At 42.5% G+C, this 12,646-nt stretch overlaps 1 protein-coding gene across 1 annotated transcript in view; it reads left to right on the forward strand.

The window, feature by feature from the left end:
* The first annotated feature begins 2,234 nt into the window (after positions 1–2,234).
* The window catches only part of LOC147431743 (vesicle-associated protein 1-2-like), a 52,185-nt gene continuing 41,773 nt past the window's right edge, over positions 2,235–12,646 (forward strand). Inside the window, exons 1-10 of the mRNA XM_086494247.1 lie at positions 2,235–2,289; positions 2,406–2,489; positions 2,683–2,921; positions 5,171–5,205; positions 5,733–5,887; positions 5,975–6,045; positions 6,257–6,338; positions 6,430–6,545; positions 6,763–6,912; positions 6,996–7,034. Coding sequence (XP_086350373.1) covers positions 2,235–2,289; positions 2,406–2,489; positions 2,683–2,921; positions 5,171–5,205; positions 5,733–5,887; positions 5,975–6,045; positions 6,257–6,338; positions 6,430–6,545; positions 6,763–6,912; positions 6,996–7,034 — 1,026 coding nt within the window. The remainder of the gene's footprint in view (positions 2,290–2,405; positions 2,490–2,682; positions 2,922–5,170; positions 5,206–5,732; positions 5,888–5,974; positions 6,046–6,256; positions 6,339–6,429; positions 6,546–6,762; positions 6,913–6,995; positions 7,035–12,646) is intronic.

Here is a 12,646-nt window from a genome sequence, read left to right on the forward strand (position 1 = left end):
CAAGATTATCAATTTTTGTAGTAGATGTAAATAATCGTGATTATTTACTCTAGCTATGTTTTTGCAAGTTTTTATCCCAATCTTGACACAGATCTGTTAAGTATCTCAACTTAAGCTCCCTAGCCAAGTTTCATCAAGTTTGGATAATTTTTGTTCAAATGGTCATCAGTTTTGTGACCGCAGACTGTCTTTGCAAATTTGGTCACAATTTCCAATCCAATGATCCAAATCTTATCAAATTTGGTTTGTGGGCTTATTATAACATGGTAAAGCTAGTGGTATGCTAACTTGGTCAAAAAAATTAAAAATTGGAGCAAATGTAAATAATCGCGATTATTTACTTTTAGCAAATTTTTGCATCTTTTTGGTCAATTGAGCATATATACATGTCTACCACATTAATATAAGCCTATGAATAAAGTTTCATTGAGTTTGAACAATTTTTTTTCCAATTTACACTCAAGTTTTACCCAGATTTTGCTCAATTTGGTGATCCAAATTCTATGGTCCTTTACAAAAGTTGTTTATACACATGCATAGAGTCTCTGGTACCAAGCTTGGTCAGTTTTGAGCTGAAAATAAATAATCACGATTATTTACTTTAGGCCCAAAATGAACACTTTTTTGAACTTTTTCACTGGACAGTCTTTTCACGAGCTATTTTAAGTCTTTGAGTCATGTCAAAACTTAATTTGGCGTAAACAATCTGAGTTTTTGCAAACTCTTGAAATTTTTACCTCAATGTGTCCTTGAGCTTACCCACTGGTTCACACAACTTTTAAGCATACTCCCCAGTCAGATTGAGTGGTTGGCAGTCTTTTTGTGCTATTTCTAGCAGTAGTCCTGAAATTCTGCAACTTCAAATAACAACTCACAATTGATTCTTTCGGAGAGAGCAATGTTCTGAAGTCCACTTCGGATTCTACTTATCCTACTCCTAGGTTCTACTGCAATGGGGTTGTGGAAAGTGTCCACAAACACGCTTTTTCTTGTTTTTTATGGTTTCTCGAGCGTTGATCTTAAGAATTGTCTCATCTAACAATCATTCTCAAAATCCTAATCTAATTCTACAATCTTACAATCCTAAAGGCACTCAGCAAGTACGATTACTTCCAAGCTACCTCTACACAGCAAAAGACGACAATTTCAAGCTATGCGGTTTTAAAAAGAAAGTTTTTACTCTAGGAGATCCTATAGGAAGTTAAAGGATAACTTCACAAGATGCTTGTGTTTTTCCTTAGTTTAGGTCTCTTCGATCCCCGACAACGGCGCCAAATGTGGGACGGGTGTGGTGTCTAGCCTCACTCCTATCTTATTGCAGATGTAGCGAGAACCATGATTAAATTGTCGATCCATGGGACGAAGCTGACTCGACTAGTACATAGAGGATACAAGAGGTCGTCAATCTCTTGGAAAACAACAAACAACTCGTATCTAACTCAAGCTACACTCAAGTGACTCAAATCACCAAAAGCCAATCGCTCATCAGCAAACAAGTCACATCTGTTATAGCATCAAATGACATCCAAACGTAACGAAAATTATAGGATAAGTTTATAAGACCTAAGCACACATGCTTATGGTCTCAAATCCCACTTTAGGTCAAGTGCAAAAATCGCGATTATTAATATTAGTGGATTTTTGACATAGTTGTTTTCGACCCAGAATGCATCTAAATGCTTAGCCATGATGCACCAATACCCCGCCTATGCTTAGTTTTTGATTTAGAAGCTTAAATTCCTACTTACAATGAAATTAGGCCACGGGTCGGCGACGCCAAAAGCTACGAAATACTATGAAATGCTTACGTCAATGCGTAGAGCTCTTACCTGCAGCTGCAACGCAACAGACGCGATAGCAATGTGACAATCGGGGAGGGAGTAGGAAGCGCGAGAAGGAGAGAAGTGAGCGCCGTTAGCTCATGCTGTGTACTTCATTATCCAAAAACTTGAAAATAACTTTACAAAAATTGGCTTTTATACCTTAGCCAAGGTTTTTGGTGGTCAAAACTAATAATCTGGGAGCTCTAACTAAAGATAGATAAAGACAGGTTGATACAATCTGGAAGCTTGTAGCCCCGGCTCATCAATTACAGAGTTCATCCGGAAAATAGAAGTTACAATATTCCCGATTCATCAAAATAATAAATGTTTTTACAAGGAGAGCTCCAAAAAATGGTATCCAAGCTAGCTTGTTGCTAACAAACTCGCTGAAGCTAAGGGCAGTGCCATGTGATGGTTGATGATGGGCAGCGACCAAAGGAGAAGGATAAGAGGAGAGACATAAGTGGTTGAGGAAGCAGAAGTGGCACTGAGCAAAAGGAAAAAAAAGTACCCCTCGGGTTCTTGAAGGCACCGTTTACAAAGTGGGAAAGAGCTACTGGTTTTGGCTCTATTGATGAGTAGGAGGAAAAACAAGTAAAGAAGGACAAGCAGAGCTTTTGCGACACGGGAGCGAGGTGAGCAGAGAAGACAAGGTGGTTAAGCAAGGTATCGGTGTAGCAAAGAAGAGCTTACGAGGAGAGATAAGGGGAAATCGACAAGCGACCGGTGGAGCAGAATTGAAGTGAGTAGGAGAAAACGAGCAAAGCAGTTACAGGAGGGAGCGGCCAATTGAAGGAGAAAGCCAACACGAAGGGCTTTTTTGCAAGGCATGGTGTTCGACTTGGATGAAATGCTACAGGTTTCACCCTCGCTGGACTTGCAGGCACTGCATGGGACAATTTTAAAGGACGGTCATCGCTCCCCAGAGCAAGTGATGAAGGGGTTCAAGCAATCGAGAGCGCTGATGTGCAGTGGCAACACAACTACGGATCTGCAATTGCTGGAGCAAAGGACGTCTGTGAGCACATCGATACAAGCAATCTCTATCGCGCCATTATCACATCAAGCAGCGAGGATGCTCAATGGTTCCAGGCTAAGGTCAAAACTTGCTCATCATTCAGCCCAGTGTTCGTCAAGGAGAATTGATTTTCCTTGAAGCCGTCTCCAGATCCACTTCCGCTTGTGTATCATCCTCCTCCCTGCGAAGGAGTTCTAGTTTGTTTGTCATGGCGCTATTTTTATTGCCTCCATTCCAACGTTGAAAAATAAACCAATACTCCTTCGCAGGGAGGAGGATGATACACAGGATGGATGTGCAAGCATCCGCAGTACTGACTGACTCACTGGCTACCAAGAAGCTCGCTAAGCATCACCTAGAGGGATTCGTTAAATTTTAAAAAAAGCGCGCAAAGCGACCAAGAAGACGAAGATGGAGTTTGCTGGGAAGATGGTGCAGGTGGCACAAGAAACGTCGGGGCTAGGGCATACTATCGGGGTTGTGCAATATATAGCCGGAGACAAAGAAGGTGGGACACAAGCATGAAGGTAGCATCCAGGATGATGGAGGTGGTGCATGAAATTCTATTTTGCAACACCGATGGTTGGCATACATCAAGGAAGTATAAAAAGTTTTCCACATTCATCGCCACAAGAGTGAGCCACATGGAGGGACAAGTTGAGGATCACTATATTTACTTGGTTGGCCTAAAAGCTTTTTCTGAAAGGAGGATAGAGAATGCTCTACATAGAGTAATCACATAACGCCATTGTAGATTGCTATTGAGGACGCACACGTGACGAAGGCATTGGTATTTTTGTTAAATCTTGTTTTGTGTGTGAGAGAAAGGACGATTCAATTGCACAACCACGACTCCAACTCGACAACACTGCAAGGTTCGTAATCTGCATCCAATTCTCACGACTATACGTTTGCTTGGCGCAACATATAAATGCTACGGGGCAGGGCACGACTTTCGTTTCTTATAATTTAAGGAAAGACCACAGTGCCAACTCTCCACCATACTTTTGTATGGCACTTCTGCATGATGTGCACTATATAATTAGCATTTTCACTTTGCGCATGACTGCAAGACGAAATGTTTAACTATTCACATTGCTTTTATGTAGCTTGACTCAAACATTGTCCTCTGGTTCGCACAATTGGACGACACTTGCACACGATTATTAGGTTGGTAGAGTAGTTCAATTTTTATATTCTGTTGATGCTTTTTGTATTTTTTGAGTTTGTCAAAGCTTCCTTAAGTTTAGTTTAGCCACATATTTTCCTCGCTAGTACATGCTTTTTGTATTTTTTGAGTTTGTCAAACCTTCCTTAAGTTTAGTTTGACCACATGTTTTCCTCACTAGTGCACTCTCAATCTTGATCATTGTATCTATATATCAAATAAACACACACTTCTTTTTTCACAGTTCGGCAATTTAACTTATGTATTGGAATACTCAATGCACTTTGTACATGTTTACTCTATTCCTAGGTGGTTGATGTGAATCTACGTATGTCCTTGTTTAGTATGGAAATATATCTTATATATTGTAGCCCGACATTCTCCTTTGCATAACCCGTTCTGTAGCACAAGTACAACCGTTCATCCCAATATTTTCCTCCTCAGATATGTTTTGCACCAAGTTCCATGATCGACAATCAGGACTCCTTTCTCCCTCCGACCACTGTGACAACACGAATCTCTCTCTCTCTCTCTCTCTCTCTCATGTTCTACGAGAAATACATGATAATTGACTACACTTGATTGAGAATAAGACGGGTGTCTCAAAGATAGGTCCACGGTCTAGAGACTAAATGGTCAGGCTAAATGGAAATCTGCAAACAATTACCAAAGTAGGTTAATATGGAACCCTTTTTTTTCGATTCAATTACCCTCTTTAATAGCCCTTTGTTGTATAGGGAGATGGGACAACTTGCTTTTTCCCAATGCTCATCAAGTCTCAAGCTCAGCTATTATTGGTGCCTATCACTTGGTTACTCATCTGCTCGTGTTTCACAACAAACCCCGAGCGACAACAATCACAACCAACTAAGCAAGTAACCAACTACGCATCAAATTGTGTGCGGCAAAGGCCCACCAAGCTAGACTAGTTTACACCTTCTAACCCCTTGATGCAACTACCGGGTCTTTAGAAGGTCCAAAGTTGTAAACAACTACCACCTTCTAAAGAAGGGTTTTGAGTAGTTGCGAAAGTAAAAATAGCTTAATGTGGTTGGTGACAAAGATGAAATAGAAGGGAAGAGCCACCTCTTCTGGCTCAAAGGCTCCTGACGCACTTCTCCTTTTCTCGGAGCTCCGCCATCTCTCTTTTCCGGCTCACAGCTCGATTTCTTGATCTGTCGCTTGCGCCAACGCAGGTATCCCACTTCTCTTGCTCGGCTTTTGATTTGGGCGACTGTCCGAAGGACGCTTTGCTCGTTTATGTGTTCTTTAATTGTCGTCCATACAACACGATTTCAGTCAGCTATGAGGTACACATGTGCAGGAGTCACTTGATCTGTGTTGCCTTTTTGCTTTTGCGTAATAGAGCGTTTTTGAGTTTTGTGTCGTGCTTCTCCCAATAAAGCTTAGCGGTTTCTGTTCTGAGAACTGGCATTACGTACTTCGCTAAGGAAAACCATTAGGATTTTAAGCTGGGCGATAGTTAAGAAAGTGTTGATGTGCCTCTTTGTCGCAGAGCAAAGTTTTTGTTACAAAATGGCCTTTAAATTAAAGCACAATCTATCACCTCATCTCTAAAAGTTTGCATCTGACTTGCACTGTTTTTGGTAGAAATTTCTCGATAAGTGGCTTTTGGTGCAACATTTAACAGGAGGTTTGGAGCTGATTTCCTGCTCTGATGTTTTATTTGTCGACCCGGACTGTCTTTCTCCATGAACGCCAGGATAACAGCTCCTTTACGTCTTGATAATTTCGAATCTGAACCTTCCCAGAAAACACAACCGCACTCTCAATCTGATTTCGACAAGGTCCCTGCTAAGGATTCAGCCATGCGTACAGAAGTGCTGTCAATTCAGCCAGGGGAGCTCAAGTTTCCATGTAAGCTTAGAATACTATGATTGGCAAGTGCAGCTTCAGGTTGACCTGATTTAATGCTTTTGTATTTTATGCTTGTTATCAATGCAGTTGAATTGAGAAAGCAGATATCATGCTCTGTGCAGCTTGTCAACACCACAGAGTCATATGTTGCCTTCAAGGTTTGTTGGTCTTGTGTTCCTAATTTATAGTCCAATCTTTGCTGAACAAAAGATTTTCTGTTTTTTTAATGCATGTTATAATAGTAAGAGAATTGTGCTTCAATCATAATAAGAGAATTTGTAGACAAATTCAACCTTCATAGCACCTCTCATTTACAATTTACTTGATGAAGTTGACGAGGCTATGGTATTTACTTTTGGAGCATCACAGGTCAAGACAACTTCCCCCAAAAAATACTGCGTCCGACCCAACACCGGTATTGTATCGCCAGGCGCTACTTGTGATGTTACAGGTGAACGTTGAAGGCTACTTTTGAATACTCTACGCCCCCCAATGGTGTTATGATTCTTCTTGATCTATTCCACACTCCCTTATAATTGCAGTCACAATGCAAGCGCAAAGGGACGCCCCTCCTGACATGCAATGCAAGGATAAATTTCTAGTACAGAGTGTGATTCTACCAGATGAAGCTGATCGCAAAGAAGTTACGCCAGATGCTGTGAGTGGCTATGACCTTGTTTGGTCTACTCTGAAAGTTTTTTGGCAGGCTACCATTTCACTCAAGAATGAGATTTTCTCATTGGCACTTCACATGCCTGCATTTTTTTAGAAAGACGAAAGTCCTATGAAGTGCACACATCCCTTTTCCTTCCCTCTTTCTCTCTCCCCATGTAAGTTGCCAACTTACATACATTCTACATTCCTTTCTCTGACAGTTCAATAAGGCTCCTGGAAAAGACGTTTTTGAGACAAAGTTGAGGGTGGTCTATGTTTCTCCCCCTCAGCCTCCTTCTCCAGTTCCAGAATCATCAGAGGAGGGTGTTTCTCCAAGGCCCTCACTAACATTGGACAATGGTTTTGACATTGTAAGCTTTTTACAAATGTCGTGGTTTTTACCAGAGGTGTTACGGCTTGAATTGTGTTTCATTAACAATCCTAGGTTTTGCAGGGGAATGATGCGAGTAACTGGAAGACACAGCTTGCTGAGGTAAGTCTTGTCTCTTTTAGTGAATATGCTTTTTTTCAACATAAATCCTTCTAGTTTTGGTTTTATACTTACATACATGTGTATGCACATGTACATGTGACCTGAAGTTATATTTGTATATATACGTACATAGATACATCCAGACATGCGGGCTCATATACTTACGTACACATGCACAACCACAGTTTGTTTTCTGAGTATTGCAATATTGATATTTGATTGACTTGTGGTTGCACAAAAGAGGATGTAAGTAGGATACTGTGAGAGGTAGTTGATATTTGGTTTCTTAGTCCTATAGGGTAAAGAGACCGATTTAAGAACGGCTAAGCAAAGACGCTTGATTGGGAGGCTTCATGCGTTATATTGATTGTTGAGGAGCGCAAAAGAGTTGTGCACGCATGTAGAATATGCGGAATTAGAATTGCCACTCGCGATAGTAGACACAAGTTCTCCGATGAGATTTCATAGTTCCCAACGCAAAAACAGATTTCATGCATAAGTATCTATCAGCATCAGCTTAAGGCATGCCAGATTCGTGGCTCAAACTGTCACAAAACGGAAGCTGAACTGAATTTTAGCTCTCAAGGAATATAGAATACACTCTTAGAAGCCATATTAGAAGAGGAGAATAGAGTAGAGAAGAGAGAATCGACACTCGGGGACCAAGAGATGGGTTGGTCCCCCTCTTTAACATATTTTTGTTAATGAACAAGCACATGAATCAAAAGGTGGGGCTTAATACCCACACTCCGTTTTGAACCTTGACTTGATGGTAACTTGGGACAATCCTCTCCCTAACTGATTTTTGAGCAAAAGCTCCTTACTTTGAGGATACGGACCCTATTCGAGGCTTTGGAAACCGAGTTCATCTTGGAGTCTGTGCTGGAATTGCCGTAGTAGAGGCCAAAGCCGTCTACTAATACCCCTCTCACTCTGGAGAGGAAACATGCAAAACTTAGAAGTGGTGAAGCAAATCTAACAAGATAACATCAATCGACTTAGCCTATTGATCGTAGCCTATTGATGTAGGTTAAAGGTGAGATAAGTGTTGAACTTCTTCCTTTGGATACCTTTTGTACTTCTCATACTGGAATGCTTCTGATGCTTGTGGATGCATAAACCGGTGAAAACTCCTTCAAACTTACGAATGTTGTCGATGTAGGTATTGCTGTGATGCAAACACCGACCATACAAGCTACTATGTAGCCTTGCTAGTGTTGTAGAATATCAGCCTTGATGTTGACTTTGCTTTGGCGAGCAAGTGTTACCACCCGAATACTCTTGTCGTGAAAACATTGTGGGTGAAGATGGAAGGGAAGTGCTCGGAGGTTTTTCCAATGGTTCCATGTCGACCGAAGTGGATGCACACTACATGCGAATGCGAATGCGAACGCGAATGCAGAAGAGGGTTAGGGATCCTTTCCCCAACTCCTTCCATGTCCGCATAGGAGGCAAGCAAATCTTGGTACTCAAGATTTGGATCTTTGTGTATCCGATGCCGATCTTCGTGTTAGATTCTTCATCTCCAAATGCTTCGCACATTGTCTACAGTCTCCTCACCACTCACGTGCATTGGCCCTTGGTTGTGGGTTGGCCACCCGCACACTTGCTGGACAGGGATCTCAGGCACACTAAGAGTTGTTCAGCACATTTCCCACTTTAGACTCACATATTCCCCCATTTATATTGGAGGGTCATATTTTTAGGTCATTGGGCTATATGGAGGATTATTGGCCGACCAGCCCCTATTCTCCTATATATAGGAAGGGGGGCATCCTCATTATATTGTATCATCATCATGTAGAGTTTGCCATCTGGAGTTATTGGATTGCAAGCCTTTCCACCATCTGTCTCCTGTTATCTCTCTCTCTCTCTCTCTCTCTCTCTCTCTCTCTCTCTCTGTAACAGACTTGGACACTCCAAGTCAAGAATCAACCGCGACAACACCAAATAACCACTTCAAAACAATTCACAGATCACAATAGATTTGCACTGGCCCGGCAGAGTTTCGTGCCTAGAGATATTGGCCCCAAAGACTGGCGCCCCTTTCGGTATTTCTTTTTATATTAATCAGTTCAAAGTACAAGAGAGTGGCTAGGGTTTCACTCTCAGACTCTGTGTCCAGATGCTCTGAGAAGCGAGGCCCTCACCACTAATTTAAAGGTTACAAGGGATGCCCAAAAGCATAGCCCCAAAAGCATAGCCCCAAAAGCTTGAAAGCAAGTTCTCTTTTTCTCTCTCTTTCTCCCAAATCATAGCAAAAAGCTGAGATTTGCGTCGCTTAAAATTTCCCTTTTTTTTTTCACCTCCGTGATTTTCAGAAATTAGGGTTTGCAAGAATTTTAGGGTTTCTGGCAGAAATTGGGGTTTTTGCTGTCCGCCACGTCATCACTTTGTGACATACCCCCCTCTGGAAAGCATTGTAATCGACCGCGATTACGCCTGCAAAACCGACAAAAGCCATAAACTGTCTTAGCAGACACTGACTGTTAGTACCCTCGTACTAGGAACACACTTCTAGCACATGTACAAAATCGACAGTCACATCACACGACATCACAGGACATCACATGACATTCAACATTCATTCGGATCTTAGACCATGATTTATCGGCAATGTAGCTAGCAATCACATCTAGGTCCAATCGGGACCTCATCGATGTCCGATTGACTAACCCCTATTGCAACCATGTCTATTCGAGATCAATCAGACCAAAATGCTGCAGTCATTTATGCTATCAGTTCCTGCACTCAAAAGAAGTCAAGAACAAATCAGTATCATTATAAAGAATTCCATTTCATAAAGTCATCCAGCAGAATACTGTCAGCTCTCTGTATCCCTGAAGCTCAAAGAGACATCATTGACTTTAGTATCAAAATCAAGGCATCTGTTGACAAAGGAGCGGAGTAACTCCCCTCTTGCGCATCCCACTGCACCAGATCTTCGGCCAAGCTGAATTTCTGTGTTCCGTTTGGAGTAGACTATGCTAAACCAAAACATCGAGGTAAAGTTTCACAATCCGAGGAGTATTTGCTAGGTCCTCCTCCTCCATCCACTTCGCATCAAATGTAGGAAAGTTCTTGAACTTAACCAAGAACCGCCTTCGGACTTTACCTTTCTTCGTATCCGTATGTGCCAAAATCTGTTCAGGAACAAGGGTCTCCTCTTTTTCTTCCACTGCGGGTTGCTCATCAGGCTCCCCATCATCAGGCACATCACCCTTAACAGGTTTCAAGGGACTCACATGCAATGCATTGTGAATCCTCCAATTATCTGGCAGTTTCAATCGGAAGGAGACATCATTTATGTCACGTGACACATCCCAACCCTATGTGTCCGTGGACAAGCTACACCACAGCAGGGTTCAGTCAGTCAAGTCAAGTTTAGATTAGCAGTGATTTGGCACTTTTGTGAGTCTATTCGTAGACCGTGCATGCCCAATTACTTAGCATAGATGCATTTCCTCCGGTTGCACACAACATGATCATCGGAATTCCCATCAGAATCCATTCGCATCAGTTAGGGGAATTTTCGAGTGCATTTAGCCTATTTTCCTATTTATTGGGATTTTCACTTATTATTTTTAAGTGACTTTTCTACAAAAGTAGGTAGGGCAATTTTGCTAAGTTTCTATATAAGCAAACCCAAGTTAGGACTAAATGGCAGAAGAGGCAGCAGGAGCACCTTGTTCAACTGGCAACTTCTCAGCAAGACCAACCCCCGCGACTACTCTGGCGTTTTCTCCACAGAGACCTAGCGTTTTGCATCAAATCAGCCTTGGCGATTTGTGACAGCAGATCAGCCCCGGCGTCATCACGACATAGCAGATCAGCCTAGCGTTTTTGCATTTGCAGAACCCCGGCGACAGAAGGACCAATTTCAGCCCTGGCGTTTTTGGATTTCAGCAGCAAAATAAGACCGGCATCATTCACCTAAAGTGTAGCAGATTCAGCCCGTAAAGACCATCAGTTTTCAGCCCTAAGAAACCTCATTTTTCAGCCAAGAAAACGCAGCCAAAACAGTCATTTTCAGCCACAGTCGTTTTTGGATTTCAGCAGCAAAATAAGACCGGCATCATTCACCTAAAGTGTAGCAGATTCAGCCCGTAAAGACCATCAGTTTTCAGCCCTAAGAAACCTCATTTTTGAGCCAAGAAAACGCAGCCAAAATTGTCATTTTCAGCCACCGAAACAGTCCCGAAATTCAGCGATTAGAAGATCTCAGATTTCAGCCATCGTCGTCACCGTCGTCGTCATCGGCATAGACCAAGTTGCATAGTCCATTGCATACGCATTGTACACCTTTGTGCAATCAAAGAATAGACCGCTCTCGCCGACGATAGTGGGGCCTTCGGAGGAGGGTTTTACAACCTCTCGGGTGTCGTATCTGTTCTCTCTCCTTCTCTCAGTCTCATTCACTTGCACACACAATATCCACTCACTTTGTTTGTGATCACATCACTCTCCATAAGATGGAAAGCTCTCTCTTTCCATAAGAACTAAAAGGAACCTTGAGAAATAAAGATCACTAATCTTGAGAAAATACAACATTCATTCCGCTGCACCAAACATTGGTATCAGAGCTTGGGAAGTGTTCTGCATTACTCAAGGGAAGAACCACAAGAACCACAAGAATCTTCTTTTGCTTGTTGCGATCGCACGAACCCAAGTTTACTTGGGCGTGGCGATTCCTAATCGTGTTTTGTTGAAGAGTGACAGGAATCCCAAGAAAGAAGGGCTTGTCCAGCCTCCCCTTGTGTCTCTTTTCACTCATTGAGAGCGGACCGTGCACTTAGCATCCGGCCAATCGACGTGAGGTGGGAAAAAGCAACCTTGGTGTGAGCGCAAGGCCGCCAAGGGGTGCGCCCGCAGAAAAGGGTAGAACTCGGGTGAAGAGAAGATCCTTCTCCAACGCGATTTGCAAGCGAAAGAAAACCTCAAGAACCCCAAGACCCCAAGACCCTCAAGACTCAAGAATCTCAAGAACCCAAGATTCTCACGAATCAAGGACCTCAAGAACCCAAGTTCCTCGTGAACTTAAGAACCCAGACCACAAGAACCCACAAGAACCCACGACTTCAGAATGATCATCACTCGAAGCGGAATGGATACTTCGCTTGGAGGTGACGAGCATGAGAGAGGCGAAGAAGAATTTTCCTCACCAGGAGGTTTTTCTGACCCTTCCCAATCTACGACAAAGATTGCACGAACTCCTATGGAGGCGTTAGACCAAGAAAGAGAAGTAGAAAGAAAGGCTTACGAAGAACGAAGGGCAGCCATAGATCATGAATACAAAGAAGGAATGGCAGCCATAGCACGTGAGAGCGAGCAAGCACGCTTGGAAGCCAAAGCAAGAGAAGCAGAATTTGATCGAGAGAACAAAGAAATGCAAGCCAAGTTTGATCGTGAGAACAAAGCAATAAGGCAAGAGATGTTGTGACTCTTTTCTCGAATACAGGCACAGATGCAATAGGATCGGGAAAAGGAGACTCTTTAAGTCTCTTCTTCTCCACAACATGATACACAGGATCGGGAAAAGGAGACTCTCTCAGTCTCTTCTTCTCCAAAGCATGATACACAGGATTTGCATGATTGTATGAAGCATGATGATG

This window comes from Adiantum capillus-veneris, chromosome 21 (genome assembly GCF_014529385.1).
Source record: "Adiantum capillus-veneris isolate H3 chromosome 21, ASM1452938v2, whole genome shotgun sequence".
Lineage (NCBI taxonomy): Eukaryota > Viridiplantae > Streptophyta > Polypodiopsida > Polypodiales > Pteridaceae > Adiantum > Adiantum capillus-veneris.